The sequence below is a fragment of the Lytechinus variegatus genome, chromosome 6, assembly GCF_018143015.1.
Source record: "Lytechinus variegatus isolate NC3 chromosome 6, Lvar_3.0, whole genome shotgun sequence".
NCBI lineage: Eukaryota > Metazoa > Echinodermata > Echinoidea > Temnopleuroida > Toxopneustidae > Lytechinus > Lytechinus variegatus.
This window is the reverse complement of record NC_054745.1, coordinates 1,732,187-1,749,658: the sequence shown is the minus strand read 5'-3', so window position 1 is coordinate 1,749,658 and position 17,472 is coordinate 1,732,187. Positions and strand designations below refer to the sequence as shown.

The 17,472-nt window shown below is 39.7% G+C and overlaps 1 protein-coding gene across 1 annotated transcript; it reads right to left on the bottom strand.

Moving 5' to 3' along the window:
• Window positions 1–9,094: 9,094 nt before the first annotated feature.
• LOC121416807 lies at window positions 9,095–11,109 on the bottom strand. Its single transcript, XM_041610317.1, has 2 exons — window positions 10,373–11,109; window positions 9,095–10,267 (listed from the first exon to the last, which is right to left on the bottom strand). The coding sequence occupies exons 1-2, from the start codon at window positions 10,783–10,785 to the stop codon at window positions 9,910–9,912; spliced, it is 771 nt and encodes a 256-aa protein (XP_041466251.1). The 5' UTR covers window positions 10,786–11,109; the 3' UTR covers window positions 9,095–9,909.
• Window positions 11,110–17,472: the final 6,363 nt, after the last annotated feature.

Sequence of the window (17,472 nt, the reverse complement as noted above, 5' to 3'; positions counted from 1 at the left end):
TCACTTTTGTACACTTTACAAAAAAACTCAGTAAGAAACTCACAGGCGTCTTCATTTCTGCCCAAGAATATTTGAAAATAAAAAGGGAATTTCAAACGAAAAACATACCTGATTGTTTTCAGTTGGCTCTTCACATCACTCATGTAATTGAAGTAAAATCGGCTTAACATATCATACCAAATACCACATGTATGTCCACATGACTGTCTAGACAAGGAGGGGGCACTTACATTGACGAGTGGTTACCATGCGCGACCAAAAACATATAAAATGGATGTCTTTTTCAAGATAGAGCACGTTACGTACGTAACGTAATAAGGGTGTAAAAAACGCTAAAATAAAGAAAAAGGGGCATCTATTTTGTTAGAAAAGCACTACGTGTTTAGGGTCAAATTTGAGGGGGTATACAATTTAAGACTAAAAGTTTTAAAAAGGATTTACTTTTTGCCCAAACACTACGTGTTTAGAGTCCGATTTTAGCGAGGTGGGGTCGTATAATGAACCCGATGTAGGTAAAAATAAAACCGGTGAGCGACGTCCGTGATATAACATTTAAAATATCACTGTACTTGTTTAGGGTGTCGATTCAGCGAATACTGGCCAAGGGTACCGTTTTGTTTCCAATACTTTCTAACAGTAGGGTTTCACACGCCGATACTTGGTAAGGGGTGAATTTTCAGAATATTGAAATACGCTTTTAGGGTGCTTTTTGAGACCCCATGGTCGCGCATGGTATCCACTCGTCAAAAAAGTGCACCCCCCCCCCCGTAACTGTGTTCATCTTTTCATGGAAAAAAAATGAAGTGAAATGAAGAATTTCCCACAACGTTCAAAATAATAACATTCTTTGAAATTTAGTTCCAAAGCCAGAAACCTTTTTTCCCTCCTTCTTGGGTCAATTATAAAACATTAATCACTTCATAGACTCCAATCACATAGTCTCTATTAATTAAGCTGGAATCTGTAGATCTGTCTATCGAGTATAAATTCATATTACGTATTTGATACCTAGGTTTCAACTTTGATGGGGTTTACATGGATCACTGCATTCATTATTCCTTTATCTGGGATTACCGCTCTTTGGTATCTCTTCATTGTGTTCAACGGACTCCAAGGTAAGGTTAATGTTATTTCTGCTTGATCTTCTTTATTCTTCTCCATCTTCCTCATCGTCCCCCTCTTCCTCTTCTTATTTAAACTTCTTCTTCACCATTGTAGTTTTTTAATTCTTCTTTAAATTCTCTTCTTCATCGTCTACTTCTTCTTCTTTGCTTCTTCTACTGTCTCCTACATTCCTCCATTAGGTGAAGTGTAGTGTGTCAGAAGGGTACAGTGCATGTTCAAGCGAGAGAAGTGGAAGATGGCGAGTTGACCTTTGACCTTCTGACCTCAAAATCAATATGATTCCTTGGATCCATGCGTAGACACCAATCTGGTTAAGTTAAACTGTAGTTACCGCGTTTACAAGGACTGCAGAAGGGTAATATGAAAACATGTCACTGTGACCTTGACCTTTGTCATTTTGACCTCAAAATGGATAAGCTTCCTGGGATCCATGCTGGTATCATACATACCAAATTATATGAGCCTGGTTAAGTTAAACTGTAGCTATCGCGTTTACAAGGACTGCAGAAGGGTAATATGAAAACATGTCACTGTGACCTTGACCTTTGTCATTTTGACCTCAAAATAGATAAGCTTCCTGGGATCAATGCTGGTACCATACACAGGCGCGGATTCCCCTCGCCCCTCCCCCCTTCGGCTGAAACAAAAGAAAAACTAAAGAGGGAAAGAAAGAGAAAAAAGGAGGGGAAGATGGAAAAGAAAAGAAAAAGAAGAAGGGAAGAAAAAGAGAGAGGAAAAGGGGAAAGAAAAGAGGAAAGGAGAGAGGGTGAAAGGAAAAGGAGAAAAAAAAGAGAAGGAAGGAGGAAAGAAGAGAAAAGAATGGGGATAAGAAGAGGGGGATAGAGAGAGGAAGAGGGGGAAGGAAGAAGAGGAGAAAACAGAGAGAGGACTATTGGGGAGAGAAAAGAAGAGAAAGGGAAGAGGGGAAGGGAAGGAAAGAGAGAGAGGAGAAAGAGGAAAGAAAATGAGAAAAAAGCGGAAGAGAAAAAAAAGGAGAAGAGGGAGAGGGGGAAGAAAAAAGAGAAAGAGGGGAAAAGGAGAGAGAAGAAGAAAGAAGAGGGAGGAAAGAAGAAAAGAGAGGGGAAAGAAAAGAAGAAGAAAGAAGAGGGGAAAGAAAGAGACAAACAAAATGCGAATAGGGGAAAGAAAGAAAGAAAAAGAGGAAGAGTGGGAAGGAAGAGAAGAAAAGGGGAGGGGGATGAAAAAGGAGGAAGAGGGGGAAAAGAGAGAGGAAGAGGAGAAAAGAAAAAGGAGAGAGAGAGAGAAAAAGGGAAGAAAGAAGAGAAGAAAAAGAGAAAGGTAGTAAAGAAAAGGGGAGAGAAATAGGGGGAAGGACAAGAAGAATAAAAAGAAGAGGAGGATGAAAGAAAATTATGTTTGAACCAAAAGGGTGCCGAAATGATGTTCGAACGGGGGGGGAGATGTTCGACGTAGGGGCGCCAAATTAATGTTGAACTAGGGGGCGCTAAATTGATGTTGGAACTAGGGGGCACCAAATTGATACTCGAGCTAGGGGGGGGGGGGCGAAATGATATTCGAACTAGGGGCGGCAAATTGATGTTGGACCTACATGTAGGGGCGCCGAATTTATATTCGAACTATGAGAGTGCCGAAATGATGTTCGAATGGATGTTAAAATGATGTTCGGAATGGGGGCGCCAGATTGATACTCGAACTAGGGGGTGCAATCGATGTTCAAACTAGGGTGGCGCCAAATTTATTCACGAACTAGTGGGGCTCAGAGTTGATGTTCGACGTAGGGGCGCTAAACTGATGTTGAACTAGGGGGCGCAAAATTGATGTTTGAGCTAGGGGGGCGAAATGATATTCGAACTAGGGTCGCCAAATTGATGTTGGACCTACTTGTAGGGGCACCGAATCTATATCCGAACTAGGAGGGCGCTGAAATGATGTTCGAAGGGAAATTTAAAGGTCAAGTCCACCTCAGAAAAATGTATATTTGAATCAATAGAGAAAAATCAGACAAGCACAATGCTGAAAATTTCATCAAAATCGGATGTAAAATAAGAAAGTTGTGACATTTCAAAGTTTCGCTTATTTTTAAAACAATAGTTATATGAACGGGCCAGTTACATCCAAATGAGAGAATTGATGATTTCACTCTTTCACTATTTCTTTTGTTTTTTATTTTTTGAATTATAAAATATTTCAATTTTTACGAATTTGACGATTAGGACCTCATTGCCTGAAGCACAAAATGTTAAAATAATGGAATTCCGCGTGTTCAGGGATAATGGAACTTCATTTCACATGACAATGATGAGAAAATAAAAATGTTTCATATTTCATATGATAAAATACAAAAAAATAGTGAGTGATGTCATTAGTTCCTCATTTGCATACCGACCGAGATGTTCATATTACTATTTTGTGAAATAAAGCAAAACTTTAAAATGCCATAACTTTCTTATTTAACATCCGATTTTGATGAAATTTTCAGTGTTATGCTTGTTTATTTTTCTCTTTTTATTCAAATCAAGTTTTTGTTGGGGTGGACTTGTCCTTTAAAATGATGTTCGAAATGGGGGCGCCAAATTTATACTCATACTAGGAGGCGCCGAATTGATGTTCCAACTAGGGGGCGCCAAATTGATACTAAAGCTAGGGGGGCGAAATGATATTCGAACTACATGTACATGTAGGCCTAGGGCGTCGAATTGATATTCGAACTAGGGGCGCCAATTTGATGTTCCAACTGGGGGCACCAAATTGATGTTTGACCTAGGGAGGCCAAATAGATGTTCGATGTAGGGGGGGGTGCGACGAATGGGTGTTCGACGTAGGGGCGCAAAATTTATGTTCGACATCGGGGGGAGCGCCGATTGAATGTTCATACATTCCGTCCCGAAGAGACTTCCAAGAAATTCTCGAGTTCTCGAAAGCGGGCAAGGCGCGAATTTAAACTCGCCAGTCTGCAACTCATGGCGCCCAGGCAACCACGCCAAAGTACAAAGTTCTCAAGTACCATGGCCAGCAAAAAATCTTCAGGTTGCGAAAATCGAAAAAAAGGCGGAGAGGATAAAGCAAGCTGGCTCCCTAGACAAGTACCTACGCCAAAATTTGAGAGGTAGGAACAAATGGTGAAACATGAGCATTCATCGATTGATAATATGATGTCTCATTGATAAGTTAGAATATAGTAAATCCCCTGAAAAAAGGAAAACGTGATTCGGTGAAAGGTTTTGCTGCCATAATCATAACTTTTCTTCATGTGATGTATAAATCGAAATATATGATTCGTTTCTGTCATTTAAAGACCATATCGATGGCCATCAAACATGCATGACTGAGTTAGAACAATGGAAATGTTACCAAATTTTCGTTTGCACGAGCAATTTCATGATTTTTTCTGGCTTTTAATGCTATCTATTCGGAAATCAAAGTTCATAACTATTTATTTTTGTTTTTCATAATTATGAAAATATGAATGACGCACGGTCGCGAAAAAGTAGCATGAAACATATTCGATTCTCTACCTATTCGATGAATCGTTGGAAAAGAAACATTTCACGGCAATAATGTTCAGTTATGCAAAATTGAATATTTGTTTCCTTTGAATTATGGCTCAAAGCTCATGACTAGTTGACCACCATAGTCATGAATGTATGTCGACCTTAGTTATGAGGATAATTGACTGATGGCTATTTTGTTATTTGGGGGCTAGTTGACCACCATAGTCATGAATGTATGTCGACTTTAGTTATGAGGATAATTGACTGACGGCTATTTTGTTATTTGGGGGCTAGTTGACCACCATAGTCATGAATGTATGTCGACCTTAATTATGAGGATAATTGACTGACGGCTATTTTGTTATTTGGGGGCTAGTTGACCACCATAGTCATGAATGTATGTCGACTTTAGCTATGAGGATAATTGACTGACGGCTATTTTGTTATTTGGGGGCTAGTTGACCACCATGATAGTCATGAATGTATGTCGACTTTAGTTATGAGGATAATTGACTGACGGCTATTTTGTTATTTTGGGGCTAGTTGACCACCATAGTCATGAATGTATGTCGACCTTAGTTATGAGGATAATTGACTGACGGCTATTTTGTTATTTTGGGGCTAGTTGACCACCATAGTCATGAATGTATGTCGACTTTAGTTATGAGGATAATTGACTGACGGCTATTTTGTTATTTTGGGGCTAGTTGACCACCATAGTCATGAATGTATGTCGACTTTAGTTATGAGGATAATTGACTGATGGCTATTTTGTTATTTTGGGGCTAGTTGACCACCATAGTCATGAATGTATGTCGACCTTAGTTATGAGGATAATTGACTGATGGCTATTTTGTTATTTTGGGGCTAGTTGACCACCATAGTCATGAATGTATGTCGACTTTAGTTATGAGGATATTTGACTGATGGCTATTTTGTTATTTGGGGGCTAGTTGACCACCATAGTCATGAATGTATGTCGACCTTAGTTATGAGGATAATTGACTGATGGCTATTTTGTTATTTGGGGGCTAGTTGACCACCATAGTCATGAATGTATGCCGACCGTAGTTATGAGGATAATTGACTGATGGCTATTTTGTTATTTGGGGGCTAGTTGACCACCATAGTCATGAATGTATGTCGACCTTAGTTATGAGGATAATTGACTGATGGCTATTTTGTTATTTGGGGGCTAGATCTATTAATTAAGTTCATATGGGGAGATTAAAAATCTCCCTTAGAGCTAAGTTCCAGTGTATTTCCTACCCTGATTTGAGGCCTTCTCATACAATAGTTGACATAGACTCTATGATATTTGACATTCACCAAACAGAAAGACTGGCACATTTTGTGCGCACGTCAAAATTTCGTGTGTCACTCTGGATTTTGCTTACCAACCGAATATCCTCCCCCCCCCAAAAAAAAAAAAAAATAGAGCCGTTGTTTGCCCACAAGGCCGAAACATTTCTATTGATGTATAATTGCCATTACAGACAAAATAAAACCATGCATAAAAACATTTTGGATTTCACAGATTCAAGTAATCTTTTGCTATAACGGCTTTTGGGGTCATTTTAAAAACGATATTGGATTCGACATTTTCTTTGTACACTTCAAAATCATGCAGTTTGTAGTCAGCTAGTCGGGTAATTCCATGGATAGAACAGGGCCCTCCCTACTTTCGTCAAAACCGTGTGCACAAACGTAAAAATTATCATAATTTTATGAATGTGATTTTGTTGCATGGTCAGCAGCCCCCCCCCCCCCCCCACCACCTCCATTTTGAAAACCGTTCCGCTGCCCCTGTAGAAACTGATGAACCGGCAAAAAGTTAATTTCATTAATGTTGTTCTTTGCATGTGAACCAGTTAATAAGAGAACTCTCAATTGATCTATAGGTAAAATACTGTTAAAATAGAAGTCCCCAAAGAAAATGGCCAGTCACCGACTGGTGATTTTTTCTTTTACAAGCAAACTTAATATCCCTACGGGGGGCGTCAAGTAGATCTAAAACACTTAAGAAAAAATGCTTAGCACGCCGTATCAAGGGCAGGTAATGTTATTTTCAAGTTATGCCCCCACAATCCCAAATCAACTAAATTAGATCTACTTCAAGGTTTCCAAAAGTTTCAAAACTCCAAAAACGCTACATATTATTTCACGTACAACTAAATTTACATACAAGCTAAATATCCATTGTATTTCAAGATTATGGTTGATGATTAACATAAACACAATAACGCCAATATTTACTTTTAGCACATGTTTCCAATTCAACACACTTTACAATTATATACACGTCATGATAAAAAAAAATCCCAATGTTTCTTTTACTATCGACCTTGTCACATACGCTGGTGTATCTGCTAGTTTATATAATGCGACGTACATTTTTATATTGTATTTTTTTTATTCAATACATCTAATGTGGGAGATTAGCTTTAATCTTACACATCTGATTCTAGTTTTTAATTTTGCTTACAACAAAGGGTTGTTTGCGTTGTTTATTGGTATGAATCAGGCCGACGAAAATGTGATAACAAATTAATAGAAGTTTGTCAGACTCGTTGAAGTTTTGAAGTTTTCCTGGCGCTCTTTCCGAAGGTTGGTGACACTTTTTAAAAAATACATTGTTATCGCTATCCAAAAGGAATTCTCTTAGGAAAAAAAATAAAAAGGATTTTTTTTTTTTCATATCCTGAAAGATTTCCCACATTTACATGATATAAAAGTGTCTTTAAAGCGAGAGACAATATTATGACTCCTGCCAAAGTTCCCGGTTGAGATCTAGCACTTCGTATTTTAAAAAAGTGCTCAAAACTGGACATGGCTAAATGGATGAAAGTGGATGTACTAAATTAAGAGCACATTGACTTTAGCTAAGAAAATTAATTTGCAAATATTGATGTTTATAACTTTTTCCTTGACAAACACATTCGCCCAAGCCTCACTGCCGAAACTGCCCCGCCCCCTCATTACCGCAATATGTCTTCTTTTCCCGTAATAGTTAGATTTTGTATTTTTTTTGTATGTTGTATGCTGGGGAGGTGTAAGCAGACGACTTTATAATTCAGTTTAAAATTCTAACTACTTATACGTCGGCTGCTGCTACTACTAATAATAATGATGATAATTATGATGGTGGATTCGTTTAGAGCGCACAGATAAATGACAAAAATTGATGAGGAGAAACGCTGGTGAAATTAAACGATCTAAATTAAACGATCATTTATGTCGTTAATAGCCATCACATTTTCGCATCACTTTCTCGTTGCAGATCGTCGACACACTAACAAAAAATGTCTTCCCAACAGACAACAGGGATACAGCAGCTGAGGCAGCAACCCTCCTTGCTTCTATCATAAAATTTGAATATCTGTTGGCGCTATCCATTGCGTCTCCTATAACCGGGGGCCGTTTCAGAGCTGTTCGTAAGTTAAGAGCGACTTTAAGAACGACTGGTGATCCTTTCTTACGCGCTAAACCGTCACCAATGAATATACAGTGTACTACAAGAAAGCCGGTCACCAGTCGTTCTTTAAGTCGCTCTTAACTTACGAACAGCTTTATGAAACACCCACCGGGTGGTGTTTCAATACTTATCTGGGGGTCGTTTCATAAAGCTGTTCTGCCTAGGTCACATAGCCCGGCCGATGAGGTTCCGATGAGCCAGCGATGCGATTTTAGCCGGACACCGGCCGGACTCCCGTGGTCACCGGCCGGCGTTTGGGGCTAAAAACCGCATCGGTGGCAGCTCGGCGAAATTTAACTTCGGAGTTAAAAATTCGACGGGCTCTCACCGAGCTCCCTCATCGCAGCCCCATCCTTACCACATCGGAATACGCATCGGCCGGTGTACGACCGAGTATCGGCCGGTGTCCCGTGCCAGTTTATGTTTATTGCCATATTTATTGTGTATGTGGTAACATCCAAGGTATGAAAACTAAAGTTCTGTCGTTGTCTTTATTGTTTTTATCTTTTTAACATCTTAGAGCAATAAACTGAGAACTCAAGAGGTAAAACAAAGTTAATTTAGAAGGAAAGAAAATGTCATTTAGAAGGTTTTATAGAACACACCATAAAAATTGGTTAATTTTAACAAAGTTGCATAGATCAAAAGTTAAACAGTACTCAAGTAAAAATTAATATTTCGTAAGACTTTATCTGATATGTAAACAATGGAGATCCTTCCTCATTATGAAAAAACACATACTTTTTAAAAGGTGAAAACATATTAATGGGCAATCATTTGAAGCCTATTACAAAATTACAAAGCTAATCATATTGGTTGATACAAGTGTTTTTCTTTATGAAAGGTTAGTTTTTAAAGGTGAAAGAAAAGATACAATGACGATTATTCTTTGATTAAAAATAATTCAATCACAATGAATGTGTTGCTGTTGTATTATTTACACACATCTCATCTTATTCATACTGGTGTATTTTAATATTGATTTATTCTTTCAAACAGGTTTGATTTCTTTTGGCATTTATTACTAGTGTTCAAATTAAAAAGAGCAAAGGCAATGTTTTAAGATTACCCAATAACAGATTTATTTGCAAACAACATACTGAATAATGGAAAGTATAACACATCAAAAATGCGTTAAGTCCTGAGAAGAATAATGGAATGTCTGTGGCTGCATCCGGTATACTGTAACAATATTAGACACAAGTTACTGCTGGTTTATTGCCACATCTTGCCATGGCACACTCCCGGCAGGACTGCAAAAGTAATTCTTGAGGTATGCGCGCAGTTCTTTGCCTGGTCGGGTCAATCTTGGCCCGTGCCCTGCTGCTTGCACATCTTCGAGCACGGCTTGGTCTCGCCATGCACCCGCGATGATCTGACCCTGCTCATCTTCCCGGTCGAGGTCAGCATTCTGAAGGTTGGGGTAACGAGTCCTCATGAGGTTGTGAAGGGTCATGCAGGCCTTGACGATCTTGGTAACTTTCGACGGTCTCAATCCCAGGGTTGTTAGCAGACATCTGAAGCGATTGGCGAATATACCAAACGCGTTTTCAACCACACGGCGTGCCCTGGAACACCGGTAGTTGTAGATCCGCTCGTCCCGTTTCAGGTGCCGATGAGGGTAAGGCTTCATCATGTATGGCCGTAGGGGGAAGGTGTCGTCTCCGACCATGTAGTAGGGTGTGTCCTGGTCGTCATTTGGTAGGGGATCCGGCTGGGGTAGTCCGATCGTTCCCTCACGCAGACCTGGCTCCAGTCGCGACCGGTTAAAGATGCCGGCGTCGGAATACGACCCTGGTGACCCCACATCCGCCCAGATGAACTTGTAGTCAGAGTTTACCACTGCAAGCATGACGATGGAAAAGAAGCCTTTGTAGTTGTAGTAAAGTGAGCCGCTCTTGGGGGCTTCTTGATGGCGACATGTTTCCCATCGATCGCGCCACAACAGTGGGGAAAGTTCCATCTGTCTCCGAATCCCTCGGCTACCGGGCGCCACTCATCTTCTGTCTGGGGAGTGGCCCACATCTCGTCCTCGTATTCGTCGTAGATGGCCTGACAGACCTCGGGGACGAACAGAGAGATGGTGTTGTGTGGGACACGAAACGCGAACGCCAGATCATGATAGCTGCTTCCGGTCGCCAAGAACCTCAAGGTGATCGCCAGCTTCAGCCCAGGATCCAAGGGGGTTCGATGCCTGCAACAGAAGAGGGTGAAATATGAATAAAATCAAACTAGAATAAATATGGATGGAAGACATTTCAGCACAATTTGACAGTAGGTTCATAAAGTGTAAACTTACGTTGTGGTCTTGGCAATGCGGGGGCCAACTCGGTCAAGCAACTCATAGAACATCTGTGGCACCATGCGGAGGTAGGATTTGAAGTCGGCAGCGTGCTCGGCCTCGAGTTCCCTCATGAGCGTCTCATACTGGCCGAAACGAGGTCTGCGTAGGATCCACTCGCGCACCCACCAACGTCTTATTCTTCTGCCGGCCCTCTGTCGCTCCCTCTCGGCTTCTTCGAGCAGTGCTGCCAGGACCAAGTTGTACTGGAACCTCGCCTGAGCTAGCTCGTGTTCTAACAACGCCATTCGTAGTCTTCTCGGTGCAGCCATAGTGATGAACTGACCATTCCAGGTAGGGTGGACATATATATACAGGTATGGAATAGCTGACCATCGGCCCCCCAAGTCCGAGGTACACCGGCCGAACATCGGCCGGGCAGTGTTCGAAGCCCGTTAACAACCCGGCCGGTGATCGCACGGTGTCCTTTAACCTGCTCGGGTACCGGCCGTATACCCCCCGATGTCCGGCCGACCATCGGCCGGACATCGGCCGGTAGTTGCTGCCACATCGGCCGAAAAAAATCTCCACTTTTGAGACAGACTCCGGACGGTCATCGGCCGGTGTTTGGTCGGTCGCCTGTAGATTTCCGGACGGAGCCCGGTCACGTCACCGAGCTATGACACCGATGAGGGGAGCTCGGCGACACCTCAAAAATCCACCGAGCTCCACCGATGCCGGACACCGGCCGGGCTATGTGACCTAGGCTTAAGTAAAGAGCGACTTTAAGAACGACTGGTGAACCTTTCTTCGCGCTTAACCATCGCCAATGAACATACCATTTACCACAAGAAAGCCGGTCACCAGTCGTTCTTTAAGTCGCTCTTAACTTACGAACAGCTTTATGAAACACCCACCGGGTATTTAAAAGGCATCAGCTCCTTACTGCAAGGACGTCAAGTTGACATCATTCGCGACTAGGAGCATGTGACTCTGGTGCAGAAGAAGCTTCAGAAGGTATACGAAGAAGAGTAAAGTTGTTACTATTTCATCTTATCTCTTACGGTACATGGCAGAGTTGAAAATTGTATTAAAGATCTACTCACGTTGAGATAAAAGTGTAAAAAGTTAAATGAATTAAAAATTTGACCACTCACATATATCATATATTTTGCATTTTATAAGATGTAATACTAATAATAGGCATTTATATAGCGTCATCTATCTAGAATATTCTATTCCGAGGTGCGTTGTTATTATTACCCCGGCTTTAGCTCGAGCTGCCTTTCTGCGCTCACGCATTCAAGGAATCAATCCAGCCGGGTACCCATTCACTTCACCTGGGTTGAGTGTAGCACAATGTGGATGAATTTCTTGCTGAAGGAAATTACACTTCTTGTCTCAGCTATTTCTCTCCCCTCTCTTTAATTTTTTTTCAACTATAATTGCAATTTTTTCAATTTGACAAAAAAAGACTGACCGGTAAATTATGTTGTATTTAAAAAATAATTTCTTTTGCAGGTAAGATAAGAGGAACTGGACGAGAAGCATCTGGACATGTACAATGCTGCTTGCCAAGTAGCAGAGCATGTGAATATTTCTCTATCTCTCCCAAGGACCTGCAGCCAACTGATTCTCCGCGCGAATCCTGACATTGATGAGGGAGAAGACACCATCAGTGCATACTACCGAGTTCCAATAACAGTACCAATCCTGGACCATATCCTCGCAGAGTTTGCATCGAGGTAGGCCTAATAGTGTAAATGCGTGATGAAGAAAAAAAGAATTAACACGTCTATTTCATTTGATTTAGTTTAAGAAATCAAAAATTCACCAACTATTTGAAGGGATAAGCTATGGATCCCACATAGAGAAATGGAAAATTAGAATTGAAATAGGATTTATTGTAAAGTAAATTAGATATTACCAAAACAATTATGGTATGAATTGTATCATTTCTGGCTTGTGATGGTATGCATCAGCTTGTCCAATTCATCATCAATTAATTTGTTCATTTTAGATTCAGTGTACTGGATTTCAGATATTGCCGTCCGTAGCTGCTAAAACTTTCCCTTCTGTAGATGCATTTGATTTCTTCCACGACGACATCCCACATCCCGCAAATCTTCCTCAAGAGCTCGAGCTTTGGCAGGTATGTATATTAACATGATTATAGTCAGTGGCGGACCGTGACCCCGAGGAGACAAAGCATTGGGGGGCACGGCATTGTTCACAAACAATGCAGTGCCCCCCCCCCCCAATGCTTTGTCTCCTCCGGGTCACGGTCCGCTACTGATTATAGTGGCAGAAGCTGTTAGCCCAGTATCTGAACAACAGTAAGGTAGTCGTGACTTGTCTCTTGGACGATCTTCTCTATTTCACCCAGAATACTCGCGACGTGACAGATGCAATAATACAGTGCGTATCAAAAAAAAGTTTACACTTTGAAAAAGCCTTGGGAATTTAGAAATATACAACATGTGGGTAATTTTTTCACATATTATCTTGGGTTTGGGTCTCATCTATCCAATGAAAGTAAAAATTTTGACAGAATGTTACAATTGAATGAGCATTGTCCATTTTTGTAAAGCTCGCAGAAATCTGTTTGCGCAGAAATGCTCGTTTTCACGCTGTATCAAGAGGAAAGGGTTAAATCAAACTTACCCTGCGTAACATTTCTCATAAAATTCCCTTGCAATTATGGTCATTTGAATAAAACGGATACATTCAAACAATTTGTAACAATTTTGCCACCAAAATTGAAATTTTAACACTTAGTAAGCACAACCTTTACCATTTTTGTGCCAGCTGGATCTGAGGACATAACTGAATCTGAACAAAAGTTTATATCAGACATCGCCAGCATTTGTCACTAAGGTTTTATCATTTAGAGTGGGTTTACACTTCATATTTCATTCAATACTTGTTTCTCCACACTTTTCCCAAGCTTGACAATGATTAACACATTGAAAATCAAGCCTAAGCCATTTCATGTAAATCACAGCTCAGTGTAAAACAAATATCGTCACAATGGCCTTGGTGTGTGGGGGAGTGGGGTGGGGCGCAATGCACTCTTCGAAGTGTTTTCGGCAAGGAAACAAGTAAGAAAAGGTAGAAGATATCTTCAAATAAAGTTTAGTAGCTAAATTCCATGTGTTCTTCATGATTAAGGTCTACTTTTATTCGCATAACTATTTCAAAGTTCTGCGCAAATCATTTTTCACTAACTTTTCAAAAGTAAGTGGTGCTCACTCAAGCGGAAATATTTTTTGACAATTATATCGTCATTTGCTTAAATGGACCTGTACCAATGTTAAAATGTGGAAAAATCTTCAGGATATTACAAATTAATAGTTTTACAGGACTTTTTCTAAGTGTAAACTTTTTTTTGATACGCACTGTATATATATAATCACTGTTCTGTTTATAAAAAACCATGTTATTGAGCAATATTAACAACTTCCGCAAAACTCAATTCAAACCTTGTGTCACCGGTGAGATACCCTGAAACAGCAGCAAAATATAGGTTTCGTTTTCAATCAAGGAATGAATATGATATCATCAGGACTGGTAAATCCCATGTGATGGAAAATATTTGTTTCCATGCAACGATTACAGAAAATGAGAGAAATTCGATTTTTTTTTAATATAAAAAAGTATAACTGCTATAAAACTTGGCTCACCAAATTGCCATCTTTCTTTTTTCGTTGATGAAGTGTAATGCAAAATCATTGCACCTGAACAACTTTGCTTTGTAGTTAATCAACGATATATGACTTTATATTCTAAATAATTTAACTTTTCATTTTCATTTTAGATGTACTGGTCCCAAGAGAAGATGAACGACACATGTCAGCTATCGATGCCCTGCGAGCATGCGATAAAGCGAGTTTGCCTGATGCATGCACAATACTTCACATTATGAGAATTTTTTCCAGTGACCAGCGCTGAAGCAGAACTTTCTTTCAGCGCCATCAAGAGATTCAAAACGCGTATGAGATCGACGATGACAGAGGTGAGACTCATAGAGACCTTGAAGTCGACATTGACAAAGTTGTCAAGGATTTCGCCACTTCCCATCCTCGAAAGATGAGGCTTTCCTGTGTCATTGATGATCCTAACGATGTATAACAGGTAAAACGCTTAACGTATAACAAGTGGATATTTGATTGTTTTTATGTCTAAATTTCTTGAATTACTAGTAGATCCATAAACTATTTATGTCGACATTTCAAAAACTTTATTTTGGTAAGATTTCGATGTTGATTCTCCAAAAAAAAACAATTCTAAGTTCATTGACCCAGGCCTGCATTAACCATAAATTCCCTTTGATATTAGGCAACGTAGGCAATTCGTAAATATTTCAATGAGTAATTCGTAAGCTTCACGAGCTGAGCACTCCATAACTCTATTCCTAACAAAAGTCGCTCTTGTTTATTAAAGGCTGAGAAACAAAATATGAAAAATTCTGAATTCTTCTTGCATGAAAGGAAGCACTCTGCACTTTGACAAATGTGAGAAGCGTCTGATTTTATCTGTTGCATTTATATTGCTTGCAACACTTAAGCCACTAATCCCAAACGGATTGGAAAATATAATGTTAACAAATTACATTTTATACTGACACTGTTAACATTTTGTACTGATACTCTTGATATTTATTAGAACAAATGACGATTTCTATTCTTAGGTGAATGTTTTCTTGTTATTTCTCTATTGGAAAGCCGTTTGCAAATCGGTCTAGTAGTATAGTCACTAAACGTTTTGCATGTTTGGGTAGACATTCATACCACAACGCATATCATATTCTGAAAAAGGATGTGCAGTATACCACCATGTGAACTTAAATGTGTCTGGATATATTCATGATTATATTATTTACAGGAATGTTGAAGTTTACTTGCAATATGTAAAGGAATAAATGAAACTTTCATTGTAATGATCAGAGTTTGGATGATTTTTTTTTACGAATCTTCAAATAGTCTAATAACTGAAATAACTCTATGGTTAATATCGTTCCTATATTTGTGTTTCATGTATAGTAATACGTAAAAGACAGCTAGATACAGTTGATGATACGACACCTTTTCGTTTCCAACCTTAAGTGGGAAATCACTTTGTGATTTTTTTTAAACGAATTCCACTGAAACTATTACTTGGATTTACTCAAGCCTAAACTACATTGCCATCATTTACATTTATTTACATCTTGAAATATTTGAAGTATATAAGATACATGGGACCTTGTAATTCACGTTTCACTTGTATTGTATCAAAGAGAGAGATAAGAACTTATCGTCCAAAATGATGCGAACTTGAGAGCATTGTTTTCATATTTATATAATCATTGCCAATAAAGTATATTTTTACAGCATATTTATCTTTAGTATCTTATTTGTTTTATTTACACCATTTACACGCATTCTGTTTCTTTTGAAAATCTATTTGAAGTATATACAATATGAGCAAGATTATAAGATACATAAGCTTTTGATACTTGATATGATTGCTGCAAGAGCGGAAGCGCCAATGTTTGTTAAATAGGATTGACAAGACAACTCACTGTTTTGAATGGATTTCAAGCGAATAACAAAATATTATATGACATATCCAAACACTTACAGATTTAAGTAGGCAGTGCACTCCTAATTAGTAAATGCTGAGTGGTGACTACCGAGTCTACCTCAACTCTATAATAAAAAGCATGTATATCTTTTCAAGAATATATTACCCAAAATAAAACATTAATTTTCTTTTATGCCAAATATACAATTTAGTTATTGCACAACCCGTGTTCATACGCGGTGATACAGGGGCGTCATCCCAGTAAGATTTTTCAAGCCCTGAACCAAAAACTAGAAAAAAAATGGGAGTACCCAGAAGAACGAAGTATGCCTCTACAATGCAAGAGAGGTTTCTGTGTGAAGTAACTAGACATTCAAAGCTCACATAATTCTAGCAGGGCCTACTCTGATGAGAAGTTAAACGAGATTGAAGGCACCAAATGGTTAAATAGAAATCGCTCGCGCTTCACGCTCGCATCGATTCTTTTTTAAAGTGATATTACATTTATTCATGAACACATCATTATAAAACCAATATTCAATTGCTTCTCCTATGAAATAAGATAATTCAACATGCATTTAAGGCACTTATGATTGCCTGGGGAGGGAGAGGCCGCTATTTTTCCAAAAAGGACACAGGGGCGCCAAAATCAGGTCGAATTTGCCACCCCCCCCCCCCCCTCCCTACAGGATCCGCGCCTGATCATACACACCAAACCATATGAGCGTAGGATAAGTTGAAGTGAAGATATCGCATTCACAAGGAAAAGTTAACAGACAGACGAACGGACGGACACCGAGCGTGATACCATAATAATATGTCCTGTCTAGGACAGGCGTATAGAAAGTGCATTTGTGTGATCTGAAAAATGTGTGTCGGTAATAATTGTAACATTTGGAAAAGAACTGCACGCCTGACTGTGTGTGTGTGTCAGGGTGGGTGTGCGTGTATGTGTGGTGTGTGTTCGTATGTGGGCGGATTGGGACGATAGGGGATGTCATTGTGTGCCAGTTTTATTAGTTAATAATAATAATAGGCAATTATATAGCGCCATCTATCTAGAAATATTCTATTCCGAGGCGCGTTGTTATTATTATTACCCCGGCTTTAGCTTGAGCTGCCTCTCAGCGCTCATGCATTCAAGGAATTAATCCTGCCGGGTACCCATTCACCTCACCTGGGTTGAGTGCAGCACAGTGTAGATAAATTTCTTGCTGAAGGAAACTACGCCATGGCTGGGATTCGAACCCACGACCCTCTGTTTCAAAGTCAGAAGACTTATCCACTGGGCCACAACGCTCCACAGTTACTATAACCGTAATTGCACTATCCAAACTGAGAGCTCTTTACACTTCTTCGCAAGTGTAATAATTGATTAATATTCATGTTCCATTCGGGACTATGTCGAACCCTAAGTTAGTATTTCTCGTGACATGTGTACTGCCTCCAAGTGCGTTTCATTATTATTATTGGTGTTTGTTTTCCACACGCTTTCATTTGTTGTTGGTTCTCTTGAGCAGGTGTGTACATCTTCCTTGCTTTCACGGTCAATG